The sequence below is a fragment of the Ursus americanus genome, chromosome 11 (assembly GCF_024610735.1).
Source record: "Ursus americanus isolate L20-20 chromosome 11, mUrsAme1.1.p, whole genome shotgun sequence".
In the NCBI taxonomy this organism is placed as follows: Eukaryota; Metazoa; Chordata; class Mammalia; order Carnivora; family Ursidae; genus Ursus; species Ursus americanus.
Window position 1 is genome coordinate 43,150,354 of NC_142137.1, and position 17,798 is coordinate 43,168,151.

The 17,798-nt window shown below is 35.9% G+C and overlaps 1 protein-coding gene across 4 annotated transcripts in view; it reads left to right on the top strand.

Annotated features, from left to right (window-relative positions):
• The window catches only part of LAMA2 (laminin subunit alpha 2), a 599,838-nt gene that overhangs the window by 410,517 nt on the left and 171,523 nt on the right, over positions 1-17,798 (top strand). For all 4 annotated transcript variants that reach the window (XM_087865477.1, XM_087865478.1, XM_045805578.2 and 1 more), the window contains one exon: positions 13,053-13,177. In XM_087865477.1, the coding sequence (XP_087721603.1) occupies positions 13,053-13,177 (125 nt within the window). The remainder of the gene's footprint in view (positions 1-13,052; positions 13,178-17,798) is intronic.

Below are 17,798 nucleotides of genomic sequence, written 5' to 3' on the forward strand. Positions count from 1 at the left end.
ATAAACCAGTGTGTGTGTGTGTGAAAAAAAGACATTTACCATATTACATGTATTTTAAAGTAATTAAAAATTGATCATTGGAAAAACCACTGCTCATGTCAATAAATAAAATATTAATGGCGCTTTAGGAGAACACCTGAGGACACTACTATTTATTTAAAAATCATATGAGGGCTTTTTTTTCTGATTACATACAAAAATAAACTTATAAAAAATCTGGAAATTATAAAACAATATTAAAAAAAGATAAAAGTCATCCAAAATTCAACATAAACATTTAAAATTTTAGGTATTAGATTTCTGTGAATTTTATGCATCTGTTTGTAAATAAGATGTATATAATATCACAGGTGCTGTTTTATGTTCTGTTTTTTAAATGTACCTATTACGAGTGTGTTATGTTGCTGGATGTTCTTTGAAATCTTTAGTCTTTGATTAGATATCCCATAATTTAACCACTTCCCGTAGAATTCCAGCTACTTTTGTTTTTGTTGTTATATTCATGTTAACAGCCTGCCCTCTACCACTGCTGTCTACCTTGGAACAATCAGAACTTTCAAGAAATTCAGGTTTGCCATGTCACCACATAGACTCCCCCAGACTCTAATCCTCACAAGCTCTGGACATCAGATTTGCTAACCCCGTTTCCCACCTCTCCTCATCTCCTGAAACCCCTCCAGTGAGATTTCTGAACTCAAGGTAGAAACTCAGCAAAATCCCCCACCTACGTATGTTCCCTCTTCCTTTAACGTTGTGTTCATTTTGCGGTCCCTGACATACTGCTCCCCCTGGAGCCCTCCAAGTGGTAGCTCTTGCCTCACACTCTTCATTTACCTGAGTCTGAAGGTAGGCAGCTGTCCTTGTTCCTCACTGCCTTCCCCGTAGCAACATGCAGATTTGACTCTCATGCCCCCATCTGTTTGCCTGCTACACCTGCTCATGGATGTTCTCACTAACCCTCAGGTCAGCCACCTCATCCCTTGAAGATTTTTTCCTCTGTGTCATTCCCATTCTTTCTAGCACTATTCCTGTCATAATTCTTGGTGATTTTAATGTTCATGAAATTAACTCTTCCATCCCCTTAACTGTGCTGCTTCTCCTCACTCCATGGTGCTGTTCTAGAACTTGCCATTATGAGAAACTGCAATGTCTCCATAGTCTCAAGGTCAACTGTCCTCTTCTTTGATCACCATCTCTTTTCTCTCCAGTTCATTTCTTGATACATCAACCCAACCTTTTTAGTCTCACCACTGATGCTCACACCTTTTCGTTGTTCCTTAACTCCTTCATGTCCTCACTTTCTCAACCAGCTTAATATTCATGACCCTTCATTAGCATCACTGCCTTACAATGTTCATTTCTCTTGCTACTCCTTTGTTTTCACTCAGTTACTTCTAACACTTGTTAACTCCTACTGCTCCACACCTGTGCCTTCTAAGCTGAATGTGGCCACTGAAAAACAGACAACTATGTTTTCTAGTCTCACCATAAATTCATTATCACTCACTTCAAATCGACCCTTTGTGCTGCTCTGCAACCATATCACTTCAGTCCATTTCCTCTCCCACATTTCTGGATGATTATTTCATACCTTCCCTTTCCTCTTCAAGCCCTCAAACCCCTCCCCCAACCCTTTCCAGCCTTTCTCTCAATGGATGGTCATGCTTTTATTTCATTGGAAGATTAGAAGTAGTTGGAAGAGAACTAATACGATCGTCCATTACCACATGCACCCACCTTTCTGCATCTGTGTGTGGTTACTTCAACTCTTCCATCATTTTGGATGAACTTTTCTTGTTTCTAGAAAAGACCAAGTCTACACTTACGCTCTAGATCCCAGCCCTTTCTCCTACTCAAGGATATTATTCCGCCCATCCCTATTCTGCCCTCTCTCTTGCATCATCACTTTTGGTTCTTTTCTTTTTTTTTTTTTATTTGAAGAGATAGAGACAGCCAGCGAGAGAGGGAACAGAAGCAGGGGGAGTGGGAGAGGAAGAAGCAGGCTTATAGTGGAGGAGCCTGATGTGGGGCTCGATCCCACAACACTGGGATCACGCCCTGAGCTGAAGGCAGATGCTTAACGACTGCGCCACCCAGGCACCCCCACTTTTTGGTTCTTTTGCTATCTTAAAAAAATAATTAAAAAAATAAAAACAAACAAAAAACAAAAATAGGGGCACCTGGGTGGCTCAGTTAGTTGAGCGATGGTCTCTTGGTTTCTGTTCAGGTTATGATCTCATGGGTCATGAGATCGAGCCATGCGTCCAGCTCCATGCTCAGTGGAGAATCTGCTTGAAGATTCTCTCCCTCTTCCTCTCACCTCCAGGTGCATGTGTGCCCACGTGCTCTATCTCTAAAATAAATGGATGAATCTTTTTGTTAAGATTGAATTTATTTATTTTAGAGAGAGAGCATGCGTGTGTGCAGGGGTAGGAGCAGAGGGAGAGGGAGAGAGAATCTTAAACAGACTCTGCAGTGAGCATGGAGCCCCACTCAGGGCTTGATTCCAGGACCTGAGATCATTACCTGAGCCAAAATCAAGAGTCAGACATTTAACTGATTGAGCCACCCAAGCACCCCATAAATGGATGAATCTTTAAAAAAAAATAAAGTAAAAATAAAAACACTCTCTTGACTTCACTTTCCCTCTTGACTTCTACCACTTCATTCCTCTCCTTATATACAGTGAAGAGTTGTTTATACTCTCTACAGTTCCTCTCCTCCATTCCCTCTTGAATTACTAAAATCAAACTTTTACCTCTACCACTATACTGAAACCAGTGACTAATATTCAGCTATCAGTCTTCATCTTTCTTCATCAATCAGCAACATTTGCTACTCTAAATCACCCATACTCTTTAAAAGTTTTTGTTCACTTTGCTTCCCTGGACATGCTATTCCAGGGATTTCTAAACCAGGGGACTACACCTTCTGTATTCTTTGCTATATTTTCCTTCATACCTGAAGCCTACATACTGCAGTTCCCAGGATTCAATCCTTGGAACAGTAGGCTTCTCTAACTTACACTCATTCTCATGGTGATCTTACCCAAGCACATGTCTTTCAGTACATACACTGAGAGACCATGGTATTTACCACTGTTTCAATGATTAAATCTTAGATCCAACTCTTTAATCTCTCTAGAATTTATTGTGGTATGAAGAGGTATCTTTCTTCAAATATGTATTACTTTATTTTTTAAATTTTATTTATTTTTACTTATTTTATTTAAATGCAATTAGATGTAGAGTTCAGTAATTCATCAATAGCTATAACACCCAGTGCTCATTACATCACATGCCCTCCTTAATTCCCATCACCTATTACTTTAAAGAAACATTTATTTATTAACATATCCTTTTCTCCTTGATACATCATGGTATCTGAGTATATATGAATTTGTTTTATCCATATTAAGGTATGTTTAAAGGATCATCTGTTCTGTACCATTTACCTACTAGTTCTTATTACAGTGTTCTGATCACCTTCATTTTATACTAAGTTATAATATCTGGCAAAGTAGGGGTGCTTGGCTTAGTCAGTTAAGCATCTGCCTTCTGCTCAGGTCATGATCCCATGGTCCTAGAATCAGACCCTACTTCAGGCTCCCTGCTCAGTGGGAATCTGTTTCTCTCTCTGCCCCTCCTCAGCCCCCTCCCCCTGTTCATACTCACTTTCTCTCTCTCAAATAAATAAAATCTTTTTAAAAAATCTTGCAAACTAAGGCCCTTTCTTTTTCTTTTTCTAATTTCTTGACTAGATGTAATTCTGTATTCTTCCAGATGACATTCTGATTTGCAGTTTCAATCTCTTCAACAAAAAAATGTTACTGGAATTTTTATTGGAATGACATTAAAGCTATGTGTAAAGAACTGCTGTCTTTACACTATTCAGTTATCTTCCCTCAACCCAGGAGTATAATACTCTTTTCTATTCAAAACATTTTGTGTCTCACAGTATACTGTTTTTATTATTACCTGTACAGATTATCCATTTCTTATATTAAACTTTTTCTATGTATCTTAGATTTTTACTTCAATGGTGAACATTATATTTTTTTTCTGTTTCAGTATATTTACTAACTTGTCGTTACTGATAAACATTAACAGAATAGATTTTTTACATGTGTTTGATATCCAGCCTCTTTGTTTTTAGTTCTAGAAGTTTCTCAGTTGATTATTTTAATTATTTTTATATTTATAATAATATTATTTGCAGATAGTTATAATTGTGCTTTTTCTTGCCAGAAGGTATACCTAGTATAATAAGTTTATGTTTTTGTCTTACGTCTTCTAGAAATGTTAAATAGGAGGGTAATCAGCTGCCTATCTTATTCCTAATTTTCATGTGGATGCCTCAAGTCTTTTGCCACAAAGTATGATGCTGGTGGTTAGCTTAAGATAAAGGTTTTTTATCATGTTGAGAAGACTTCTTTTTATTCCTGCTTTCTTAAAGATATCCCCTTTTAGTTAAGAAAGGATATTGAAATTGATTATGTGCTTATTTGTGAAGAGCAGAGTAAAGGTAAAGATGCATTAAAGATATGCATTTTAGATATGATCGTGTATTTGTTTTTACCTTAAACAGAATGATGGATGATATTATTGACTAGATGAATAACTGAATAATATTAACCATCCTTGAATTCCTGAAATAATTACTATTTGCTCAGTGTAGTATTCTCTCTCTAATCTGCTGGTTTGTAAAATTCAATAATTTCAAGAGAGGGGATTAATTTATACATCTTAAGTGAGCATTAAATGCATTGTTCCTTCTTATGTAAACTTCACTGGTATTTTTTAACAGGGCTATGTTTAATTCATATGATTTATTTTTTTTTAAGATTTATTTATTTTAGAGAGAGTGAGTGAGGAAGCATGAGTGAGGGGAGGGGCAGAGAGAGATGGAAAGAAAGAATCTCAAGCAGACTCCACACTGAATATAAAGCCTGACCTCAACACACTGAGATCGTGACCTGAACTGAAATCAAGAATTAGACCCTTAGCTGACTGAGCCACCCAGGTGCCCCCATATGATTAATTTTAAAATGTATATAAAGGATACAATTTAATTTCATTTTTTGGGATAAAAATTGTTGTCTTTATATTGTTCTCTTTAACACAATTGGCTATTATAGCTATTTTTGTGCTACAGGTCTATTTTTTTTTTTGCTATGTCTCCAGATGAAGTGAAAAATAAATATGTGTGCATATCAGACATGCACAGCTAGTATAAATTACTGTGCTTTGAATTTTTATATTTTCCTTCAGGGAACATATAACTTTTGAATTTAGGCAACTTTGTTCATCTTTGAAATAGCCCCAAGAGGCAAATAGAAAGTAGCTATTATTACTCTGATGCTATAACTGAGGAAATTTGAAGCATTCTGATTTCTTTCCTATGTATAGTATGGATTCCAGTTTGATATCAACACCATTACACAGGGCAATGCCCTAGACTTTGGGTAGAGTGATTATAAGCATGGCTCTGGGGTCAGACTGCTTTGGTTCCAATCCTCACTTCATCTTTTATGGACTGTGGGAGCCCAGCCAGTTATCTCAAGTCAGTGGGGTCTTAGTTTTCTCATTTATAAAATGAAGATGATAATAGCACCTACTCAGAGTTTTTATAAGGATTCAATGAAATATCGTATAAAGGGTACAGAACATTACTTAGTACATGGCAAGCTCCAGAGGAGTGATAGTGATGATGATGATGATGGTGATGAAGATAGTAATCACTGTACATGTTATCCACCATTTATAGTATAAGAATCAATCAGATGATAATTAATCAAAACACGTAAAAATCATTATCAGAGCTATGTTAGATTTCCTCACTTTTTTTCTTTATATCTTTCTTCAAAAATATGGAGTAGAGAAGAATAACACTATAGAGAACTTCACAGTCTTAAGCATTTCAACTTTTAAATAAAATCCACATGACTTTGTAACTATTTTCTTCATAATTCCTGATAATACTTATCAGAGAACTGTTGCTTCATGCTAGGCATTAATATATCTTACACATAGACATGTTACTACCAATAGCTCGTGACTGTTGTCCCTTAAGGAAAATTTTCTTCAAAATGGAAGAGCAAAACCTAAGTGATATTGATCCTTAAGCCAGGGGAAGCAGAGGTGAGGGAACAAATGCTAATCAGTACACACACATACACCCCATAGACAATCCAGGTAGGTAGGTAGGTAGGTAGGTAGGTAGGTAGATAGATAGATAGATAGATAGATAGATAGATAGATAGATAGATAGATAGATAGATTTTCCAAGTTGTTATAATACACACTTCTATATCTATCTATATCTGTATCTATAACTTTCTCAATATATCATCACTACACCCCCATGGTTAGTATTATTTTTGCAAAATTTTTAAAGGGCATATTGAATTCTCACCTAGCTCAAATAACTTTTTGAAAGTCCACATAATTTGTGAAAATAATATTTTCACCCTATCACAATTCTTATTTTAAAATGAAAAGAAAAAAAAAATCATTATTGATCAGCTCTGTTGTCTGAAACTACCAACATTTGTGATTAAGCAGTTAGCCCTATATTTGGTAAACAGACTTGTAACTAGAATCTACTCTGTTTAAGGTACTTTATAAGCCCTATCTTATTGAATTTGTCTAACAATCTGACCAAAATAGGGATCGTTAGTATTTTATTACAACTCTGAAAATTAGTGCTTAGAAAATTTAAGTAACCTACAGAGCTTCAACTAAAATGTATTAGAATCAGTTTTCATATCCACTATAAAATGCTATCTACAGACTGAGAGAGTAAACACACTGTTATCTGATTAAATGATTTGATTTTGAAGGCCTACGTGAATTCTGTCCTAGACTACTGATAGAATCTGCAAATATGATTAGAAGCCATGTATGAAAAATATTTGCAAAAATCATGGAAATATGAAATTTGCCATAGGATGGAAATCCATGAAATGCCACTCCAGGTTTATAAAGGAAAGTAAAATGTAGCAAACATTGATTTTGATCTCCAGTAAAACTTAAGGACTGCTTACTGAACTACTATCTGTCAAGTGTAGAAAAAATAAATAGTGCTCATTAGAAATCAGTATAGGTTCACTCAAAATAAAACATAGCAGACTAATTGCAAGGGTTACTATCTGAGATCCTTCCTGAATCTCATTATGATATCAAATTCATCAGAAAGTGTGACATAATATCTGAGATCCTTCCTGAATCTCATTATGATATCAAATTCATCAGAAAGTGTGACATATTACATCTCAAATTCAGCAAAAATAATAACAGCCCCCAAATATTCAACCCTGTTTACATTTGTGCCAGGACCAAGGCTGATCACTATAGATAGATTTTTTTTCTCATTCATTCTTACAGTAAACTTATGCAGTAGATAGGATTGTTCTTTCTTTTATAGTTGATGAACTACTGCTGACCAAAATTAAATAATTTGCTTAAGTCATAAGCCAGTAAAGATCAGATCCTATGATCCAAACTCGGGCTTGTTTAAATAGGCATTTGACAGAATGTTTCATGGTATTTTCACAAACAAGGTTGAAGAGATGGGCCAGATAATAATCAGTTAGCAAATTTAATGACTGTAGAAGTTTCTCTACACCTCAAGAATGTGTGCTGGGTTCTCGGTTCATGTCTCCAATGATGAGACATAGGCTTTGTGTTTCACCCTGTCCTGTTCAAAATTTTGATCAGTGATGTGGATGAGATGTATCAAATAGATGACGTAGAGCTGGAAGTGTTACCTAATGCATTTGATGGTGGTCGAGAAGCTTAAAGAGCCTGACAGGTGGAAGTATGAGCCACAGTTAAGAAGACAAAATTAATATAAAAGTTTCTGAGCTTAGGTAGGCTCACTTGTTCATTCATTATTGTGGCACTTAATAAATATTTCCAATATGCAGATATTGCGGTAGGTGATGAAAAGATACCAAGATGAGGAATGCAGGGGCCTTACCGTCTAGGAGCTTATATTCTAGTGTTTAGGGAGAGAGCAGAGGAAATAAGATGTAGTAGCAATTCCTGTGAAATAGAGTTTTTACTTGACTGCACAGTCATGTATGCAAGATCCATATCAGGAAAGGGAGGACAGTCACTATTTTTGCAAATCACAGGTAGAGACTTAAATATCTATTTTAAGAGAAATTCTGAATGATCAAGATTATTAAATGTTTAACTTGAAGAGATTTAGGAAGTAATAGCATTTTGTAGACAATCGAGGACTTGCCTTGGGAAATGGGAATTAGACTTAATCTTCATAGCTTCAGAAGGCAGAACTCGGATCATTGACTGAAAATTAGAATGTGTTTTCATTCAACATAAGGAAAATCTTCATAGCTTATAATTGTACAAGATGAAAAGGGCTACCTTAAAAGGATCCATTCATTCAATAACGTATTGAAGAAAAAGTGGGGAAGCATCCCTTTAAGGAAAGAGGGCTAAGTTAAGAAACTTGTTACCTCAGATCTAAGGTACTACGTAATATTAATGTTATATTATTTTGATTTAGTAGAAGGGATATATACCACTGGTTTTCCCATGTGCAAAAAAAAATGAATATCATATATTCTAATCTGTTATTTAAAAGGCACTAGAACATACAGTATCACTCTTGAGAATATAATTAAACTTCTCATTAGACATCTAAAATATAGGAATTTTTCCTAAATATTAATTTCTATACAAGACAAATATTGTGTCTCAAAGTAAACAGGAAAGTCATATGGAAGGTCTGTGTCAAAAAGTTTCAAAAATAGCATCATGATTTATATGTTGTGTTTGTGGACCTAACCAGAACATTTGATTTTGTTAACCAAGTTTAGTATGTCAGCAACCCTGTGAAAGATTGACTGTTCAGAGAAGGTTAAAATATTTGCTTGATCTGTGAAGAAATTATATAGAGCTGTAGGTAGGCAGCAAACCATATTTTTGAATCTCTGTATTTCTGGTAATAATCAACATTGTCTTTAAGTGTTTTGAGTCAATTATTAATGCTATATTAGGTTCATAAAATAATTCATTATGCAGTGGGTTTATTTTTACAAAAGCAAAATGCTGGTAATTGTTCAAGATCTTATGTATTTTTTTGGCACATGTTTATTCACATAACTGTAAAATACGTCCTTAAAACACTCCCCAGTTAACTCACTATTTGACACCTTGCTGAATGATTTAGACTGGACTTTATGGGTAATTTATCCCAGAACCATTATCCCTTGTCATGCTATTCTTAAACAGGGAATGGCTATTTTATTGCTAAAATACTGGTTCCTTTGGATGGCTGAATAAAAGAAGATCATGGTTCTTATACAATAAATCCTAATTCAGAACACAACAAATTATCTTGTTAACCACATTTCTATAAAGTATTAGACTTGAAACTTGGCCCTTTTCATCTTAAGAAGACTGACCAGTTTCAGCTATACTTCCTATATTGTGCATTCTGTCATTCAGAATAGTCATTGAATGACTACCATGTTTCGGTCACTGTGTTGAACTGGAAGGAGCATTTAGCCCAGACTTAGGACATCAGGGAATATTTGTCAGAGAAAGCAACATTTAAAATGAGAGCTGAAATGTGTAGGTGCTATCCAGTTAAGAGAAGGGAAGAACATTCCAAAACAAGAGATTTGGATATAAGAAGTCCCAGAGGAAAAAGAGAGCATGGCATAATATGAGAATTTCAGATGGTACTATATGGCTTTCACATAGCATACAAAGGTAGCAGTGGCTAGAGGTAGGACTGGAGGGGAAGCAAGCAGATGGTAAAGGTCTTACTTGCTGGAAAGTTTACAATTCATCCTGAGAACAATGAAGAATTAATGCAGGCTTTCCAGCAAGAGAATGGCATGGTTTGATAAGTTCTATGAGATGATCATTCTGATTGCAGTTCTAAAAAAATTTAGAAGTAGGATCTTTAGCTAAATTCTGTTCCAGTAAACCAGGTAAAAATGAGAGTGGCCAGAGAAAAATAGTAAAGACAAAGAAGTAAAGAAACAGTGATAGAATCATGGAACACAGTGATCAAACAGGCTCTCTGGCATGAGAGAGGCTCTAGATCGCTGGCCTGGGCAATTGAGCAGATGATAGTGACCGTAGATGAGTTGGACAATACAGAAGTATTAGCAGGTTTAAACAGAGATGAGCTTAATTTTCGATATTTCAAATTCAAGGTGCTTTTGTTATGCAATAAGTGCTATCCAGGAAGCATTTGGAAATGTAAGTCTAGAACTCATTAGAGATATCACGCCTGAATATATAAAATTTAGAGTTTTTGGCAAGTAGATGACATCTAAAGTCATAGTAATGGATGAAATCACCAAAGTAGAGTGTGTAAGACAAAGAAAAAAATAAAGAGGTGAGAGCCAAAGTTAGAATCAAAGGCACCAATGTTATTACACAGAAAGAGACGAAAAGAGTCCATGAAGGGGCATAAAGAGGAATAGCCATAGAGTTAGGAGAAAAATCAGCAGATCATACCATTTAAGAAACCATAGAAAGAGAAATTTCAAAGAGTAGCCAGAAATATTAGCTGCTGCAGAAAATTCATGTATCATGAGGACTTAACTACTGTCAGTAAATTTTGATTTATCAACAAAGATCTTATCAGTGAGTCTGGCGTCATGGTGACATGAGAACCTTTTTTAAAATGATGAGTAGTAAGGAGGGCACGTATTGCATGGTGCACTGGGTGTTATACGCAACTAGTGAATCATCGAACTTTACATCGGAAACCGGGGATGTACTGTATGGTGACTAACATAATATAATAAAAAAAAAACATAATAAAAATTAAAAAAAAATAAAGTGCAGAGAGCTGAAGGGAGATAAGGAAATAGAAATCAGGAATGTAAACAATGCTTTTAAAATGCTTATCAAAGAAAGGATGGAAATTTCCAGAGACCTGAGGCCCCAGAGATATAGTTGAGCTAGGGAAGTCTGGGCCAACCTCAAATGCTAATGGGAAAAATGAGCCAAGGAGGGAAAAATGCAGATGCTGGTGAAAAGGGGGAGGCAAAAAGGCAAGGAATCCAGTTTAGGAAGAGAGTAGCTTTAGACAAGGACAAACACCACTTCCTATGGGCAGAAATAAATGTTAAAGGGATGGAAAGTACTGCAAGACAGATGGCAAGTCTTTCACAAGAAGCTGAGGGAACATTCAAATGAGTGCTTCCTTTTCTCTGAAAATAAGGGGCTGTCGTCTGCTGAGAGTGAGGTGGACATTGAGAGTATTTGAGATTAGTATCCTATTATATAAGAAACTGGATCCATTTTACATTATTGTAAAAGGCATCTCTAAGTGGTATGATGTATTTTCAAACAGAGTCCCCAAAATGTAAAAATCAAAACAATGACCTAAAATTCATCATGGTATTGTCATGATTTCACCCCATGAAAGAACAAAAACTCTGAAAAAAGAGTCAAGAGAAGTTCTTTAAAAAATTTATAATTCCATGGTAATGTCTGTAGAGGAAGTGACTTCAGGTACAGTGTGTTGTGAATGACCACACATACCATGCCAAATATTGTCTGGCTATTAGAACACACATGAAAAGTAAATATGTGTTTCTTGATTGAATGAAGCCAAAAGCCCAGCATATGGGATGTGGGCCAAGTTCAATATGGAGCCCACGGGTGTCTCTGTTGCCTCCAGCTGAGTTGCTCAGATCAGTTCACTAACATAGCTATTTTATTACTGACTTCTTTGCTTCTCAACTTTTCTTTTGATATTGTTTATAAGAGGTCATCCTTCTGACCACTCCAAACCCTGTGTTATAAAATCAAGCTAAAATGCAATTCCATATTCTTCTTTTTCCTCCTTTTTCTCAACTCCCAAAGTCAAGTATCACATTCCCACTACACAGCAGTCAATATTGCATTCCTGCTGCCTTGTTTCTTCTTTGCTACTTTTTAAAAATTTTTTCCCAAAGTAGAAGTAAATTAGTATAGGATTGGATTTCATTTTACCTTTTCCTCTCACTTGATTCCTCTCAGTACCTGGCATGTAGCTCTCTCTAAGTCCTTATTGCATGAATTATTGCAGTGTGCTAAGTATAATTCTACTTTATGAGAACTCTAATTACAAAACTACAGAGTATTCTGGAACTATTCTCATTTCCTTATGGAAATGTCTTAAAGCATATAACCTGAGTGTCTCTTACTATGCAAACATGAAAAAGAAAATATTAACCTAGGATGCCTCGTTTCAGATTGGGTCCTCTCTATTTATAAAGAGTTATCAACATCTGGCAAGAAGTAGATGGATAACATTCTTAGTGTAGTAACTAGGGAGACTTTTTGTTTTGTTTTGTTTTGCCTCTTGTTGCCTCTTAAAATATTTATGCTTTCCACCTTGGTTTGGTTTCAGAAAGTCCACTGACAGGCATGTACCAAGGTCCCAGGATTTTTTAGTACTTTTCTAGCACCATTCTAGAAAAAACATAAATGGCCAGATGATATAATAAATTATAGAAATGTGTGAAGTATGTTCCCCAGATTCCAGTAAGAGAAAAATTTATACAGAGATTTATATAGGAAAAAGAGAAAGGAAATTCTCATTGTCAGTATAGCTACAACAGCCCGGTATTAGTTTCTCTTATGAAAGAACTTCTTTAAATATATGTATATCAAGGGACGTTTGGGTGGCTCTTTTGGTTAAGTGTCTGGCTCTTGATTTCAGCTCAGGTCATGATCTCAGGGTCATTATCTAAGGGTGGTGAGATCAAGCCCTGAGTCAGGGCCTGTGCTGGGCATGGAGACTGCTTAAGATTTTCTCTCTCCCTCTTCCCCTCTCCCAGCCCACCCCTGCATGCACCCTCTCCCTCTTCCTCTAAAGTGGATATATATATATATATATATATATATATATATATATATATATATATATATATATATATGCTCCTGTGAACACACAGAGACATACATATCATTGAAAGAGTTCTTGAGGTACTCATAGGTGGGAAGCTGTATGATAAATTACATTCTAACTCTCAGTAAATGAAAAACAAACTTCTCCCTTTTCCTTTACAGAATTGTCAACATCACACTGCTGGTGACTTCTGTGAACGATGTGCTCTTGGATATTATGGAATTGTCAGAGGATTGCCAAATGACTGTCAGCAATGTGCTTGCCCTCTAATTTCTTCCAGCAACAAGTAAGATTGAGAAATTACCATATTTCCCAATCAGTAGCACCATCTGTGTAGTACATGGGCTTTCTATGATTTAACTACTTTTTCCATGTAGACAAAATCTCAGTTTAAGATAGACATTTTTTTTAAACAAGATAAAAACATGACAAAAGTGAATCCATAATGCTCTGTGGTTTATTTTTCCATTAAAAGCCTGTCCCAAGTAAATAATATTTAATAATTAAAATGTAAATACTAATATTGACATAATTTATGTTTATGAAATAAATGTACACGTGTGTAATTTTATACACTTTCGTAAGGGTCTTGTATTTGCATATAGTTCTACAATAAGTCAGCTCTGAAGGATTGTTTGGGTGCCTATTATATGACTTTTGTGACTCCTTCCTCTCGTGTTATGTATTTAATTCACAATTTGTAAAGAATTATTAAGAAAATAATTGAAGAAATAGTTAAAGGGGGTGACTAATTTTTATGTTCCAAAATAAGTCCACATTTCCCAGAATCACAGTCCCGTTCTGTTAAGATGGTCTGAGGTTGGTACCATGGAAACACAGCCATGAGGGGAGACAAAAGCCAGAATATCTTATTTCAGTGCTCTCTGCACATTCTGCATTGGTTTAGATATTGATGAAAACCCTTGTTGCAAAGTCTGCCTCTACCTGGAAGTATAAGCGATTTATAGATCTCAATCTCTAACTGGTAGGGCAGTTTTTTCTCTAAGAATTTGTTTTTGAAAAGAATGTATGGCAGTTTGTTCAGAATTCTGGACACCTTTTCTTGAGTATATGAGAACCACAAAGCAACTTAGATAAAGATATTATTTCCCTCCCCCACTCAAGTTCTTTTTTTTTTTATCCTTCCTCATTGGCTTTATATATATTCTGAAAACATTTTCATGTAAATTGTCCCCCTTTCTTCTGTAAGTTCCTCTTTTTTTTTGTTTTAGAGAATCACAGGTCTTTTGTCAAACGTAAATTTTCGGGTAAGTGGGATATTAACAAGGATAAAATATGTGTTTTTTTGGTTCACCCAAGCACCAAGTGGTAGGTGTATGAAAAATACCATTATTTCTATTTTCCTTCCGCTAATCTCCCTCTAATGACTAGATTTAAACAAGAGAATGTTATTTATTGTATTGTTATTAAAATGTGAGCCATTGTATAGAAAGATTCAGTAATTAACTGATAACTTCTTTGATAACAATGAAGCATAACATCTGTTGAAAAGGCTCACAATAAAATGTGTGTCTTAAGAGAAGTCAACTTAAATGTCAAGGGAATTCAAAGGTGCAAAATACTACACTTGATTTTGGAAGCCTCAAAAACATATTGAAAGAAGTAGTAGGATTTATAATAGATCATAAACAGTGAATTGAAAGGTTTTTACTGGAGGAGATAGCAGGAAATTACATGAACAAAAGCTTAGGAAACAAAAAACACAATTCTTCACTTTTAAGAACTAATAAGTAAGAGTTCGGAGCATGGAGTTCAAATAGGATTCATAATTGCAGATGAAAATGAGCAGGAGAATGGAGGCCATGTTATAGAAATCTTTGAATACCCATCTAAGAAATTGCTATTTAATTTTCTTTGTAATGAAGAAACACTGCACGTTTTTAGTTAAAACAAACAAATAAAAAGGTTAATGTGACCTGAGCCACACTTTGGGAAGACTGTTATGAGAGAGAGCTAAGTAAAATGAATTAAAACAGGAAAAGAAAAAAAGTGAAGAGCACGATTAATATAAGCTATTTCACTAACTTAGGCAAAAGATAATAAGAATGTGAAGGTAGGCGATAATAACAGGAAGGGAGAGGAGGGGACAGGTGTGAGACCTTTGCTGAACGTAGCCTTCCAGAAGTGCTAACTAATTAGACATGAGAGGTTCGGGCCTGGCAGGAGTCGAAGCCAAAGGTTGTTAGCCAGGTTGACCTCAAAAATGGTAGTGCGATTAACCAAAATAGGGAAACCAGGAGAGAGCTGCTGCAGAGGACAGACAATTTACGTTCCAAACAGGTTAAAATTGATATGAAAGATCTGTCCAAATGGAAATATGCAAATAGCTACAGAAAATGGAAATAGAATTGGAAGGGCAGATGAAGGAAGAGATATGTTAATAAATGAATTAAAATTGGATAAGATTTCCCAGGGTTATGCTGCCCAAGGGGAGCATGTGGAAAGAAGGAAAGACAGAATTCCTTACACAAGAGAAACCAGAAAAGAAAGATGAGCCAAGACAGGAGCTGTTGCAGAGGCAAGGGAATGGAGCCCACACTGGCTAAGGACACCCCCAGCGAGAAAAGCAGCTGTTCTCAGAGAAGCCTGAGTACGCAGGGGAGCCTTGACCTGTGAGGGTCGTGGAGGAGTTTTGACAGTCAGTCGTGGAAACAAACATGTTACAAGGATGTCAGTTAATAGCTTTAGTAATTTTCAAGAAGGAAAAAGAAAGAGTGCTACCTTGTTTGGTTAGCAGGATCAATAAAAAGGTGTGTTTTAATTTTTGTTTTCTGTGATTCGTTTAATTTATTTTTATGGAAAGGACCCTCTAAGAATCAAAATACCAAATCCAAGTGGCTAGTTCAGTGGCTTTCAAACTTTTTTAACAGCAACCATTTTAAGAAATCATTTTTTTTGTATCCTAACTTGGTACATGAAAAACTTCTGTGTGTATAATATAAAATATAAGTACATATATATATGAATATATATATATGAATATATATACACATATATTCATATATATACTTTATATATATACTTTATATATATATACTTTATATATGTATATATACATATATATACTTTATATAATATATACATATTATTTATATATGTATATATATACATATATATACTTTATATAATATATACATATTATTTATATATGTATATATATACATATATACTTTATATGTATTAGAAAAAATATATATATATTAGAAGAGATTTTAGTCCAAACCTACTAGAGTGATTTCATGACCCACTCATATCACCACCTAAAACTTGGCACATTAACAAAGCAAAGACCTGTGTGTGGTAAGAAGGGAAGAGTTAAAATACAAAGCAAAGAAACCAGCCAGGGCAAAGAAGAGAGGCCCTCCTTCCCAAGATATAAAAATAAATTCTGAACTACAGTTGGAGGAGGCCTAGATACCTCTCTTCAGTGGCTTCGATCTGTGCAGCCAATGAAAAACAAGGAGTAAGGGGTGGTGAGTGATTACTAACTTCCACGCATTAGTGTTTCAATATTTCTTACCAAGACAAATATGGCAAACTGTCAACCATCGTGACAATGCAGTGTGGCTCAAGGGTTTTCCACCACCTACTCAAGAAAAGGTCAGATATTGTTCAACAGAGTAGATGAAACCCTCTACCATCTGCAATCTGACCACCTTTCCCCTTCAATGCCTTCTCCTCCCTTCTACAGTGATGCCATGTTGGAGTCCCTTGTTCTTTCCCAAACATGCCCACCATCTTTGCCAGACAGAGAAAGACAGAAACTGTGTGGTTTCACTTAAGTGTGGAATTTAAAAAAATATGAACTCATAGAAACTGAGTGTGAAATGGTGGTTGCCAGGGAGTGGGCAGTAGGGGAAATTGAGAGAGGCTGGTAAAAGGATACAAACTTCCAGTTATAAGATGAATGAGATCTAGGATCCAATATATATCTTGGTAACTGTAGTTGATAATACTTTTTTGTATAATTGAAATTTGCTAAGCAAATAGAACCTGTGTTCTCACCACCCCCCAAAAAGGTATATGTGGGGGTGATAGATGTGTTAATTAATTTGTACATATATGTATATTAAATCATCACATGCACACTTTAATTATATTACAATTTTATCTGCCAGTTGTACTTCGATAAAGCTGAGCAAAACAGGGGTAGATGTATAATGTCATATGAGACAGTGCAAGTGCTACCAGGGAAAATAGAGCAGCCTCAGTGAATTGGAAGTGGCTGGGGTGCCCTTTTAGCCAAGGGCCTCAATGAAGATCTTTGTAAACAAAGGCTTGTGCAGAGATGAATGAAGTAATGGGGAAAGCCATGTGACTGCCTGGAGGAAGAGTAGTCCGCCAGAGGAAAAAAACGAGTATGCTATCCCGGAGACTGGCCCATGCTTGGCGGACAGCATGGATCTAGAGCAGATGGCTCAGAGTGAATGGTGTCAGGGGAATCATGCCCAAGATATGACTCAGGGAAGCTCCAGTGGCTACTGAAATGTCCGAACTGCTAACAGTCTTCCAATGGCAAGAGGTGGCTTGGAACAGGGAAATGCGATGGTGTTAGTGATGGCAACAGGAGCAGCAGTTTCAGGTAGCGTATGTGGAATGTGAGAGATGGGAGACAAAGTTGAGTCTGTAGTTTATGGCCGAACAAATGGAAGCACAGAGTGACCATGGAGGAGATAGGGAAAATTATAGAAAGGTCAGTGGGATTGTTTTGGAGGGGGAAACTCAGTTTTAGCTCTTTAGGGTAGATACAAAGGTTTTAAGACTGAATGAGATCATTTCATTTAGGGGAGAGGGCAAGACAGGGTAGGAGAAATCTGAAGACTGAACCGTAGGGCACATAAAGAGGTCAAGGACATGATGTATATTCAGCAAAGGAGACTGAAACA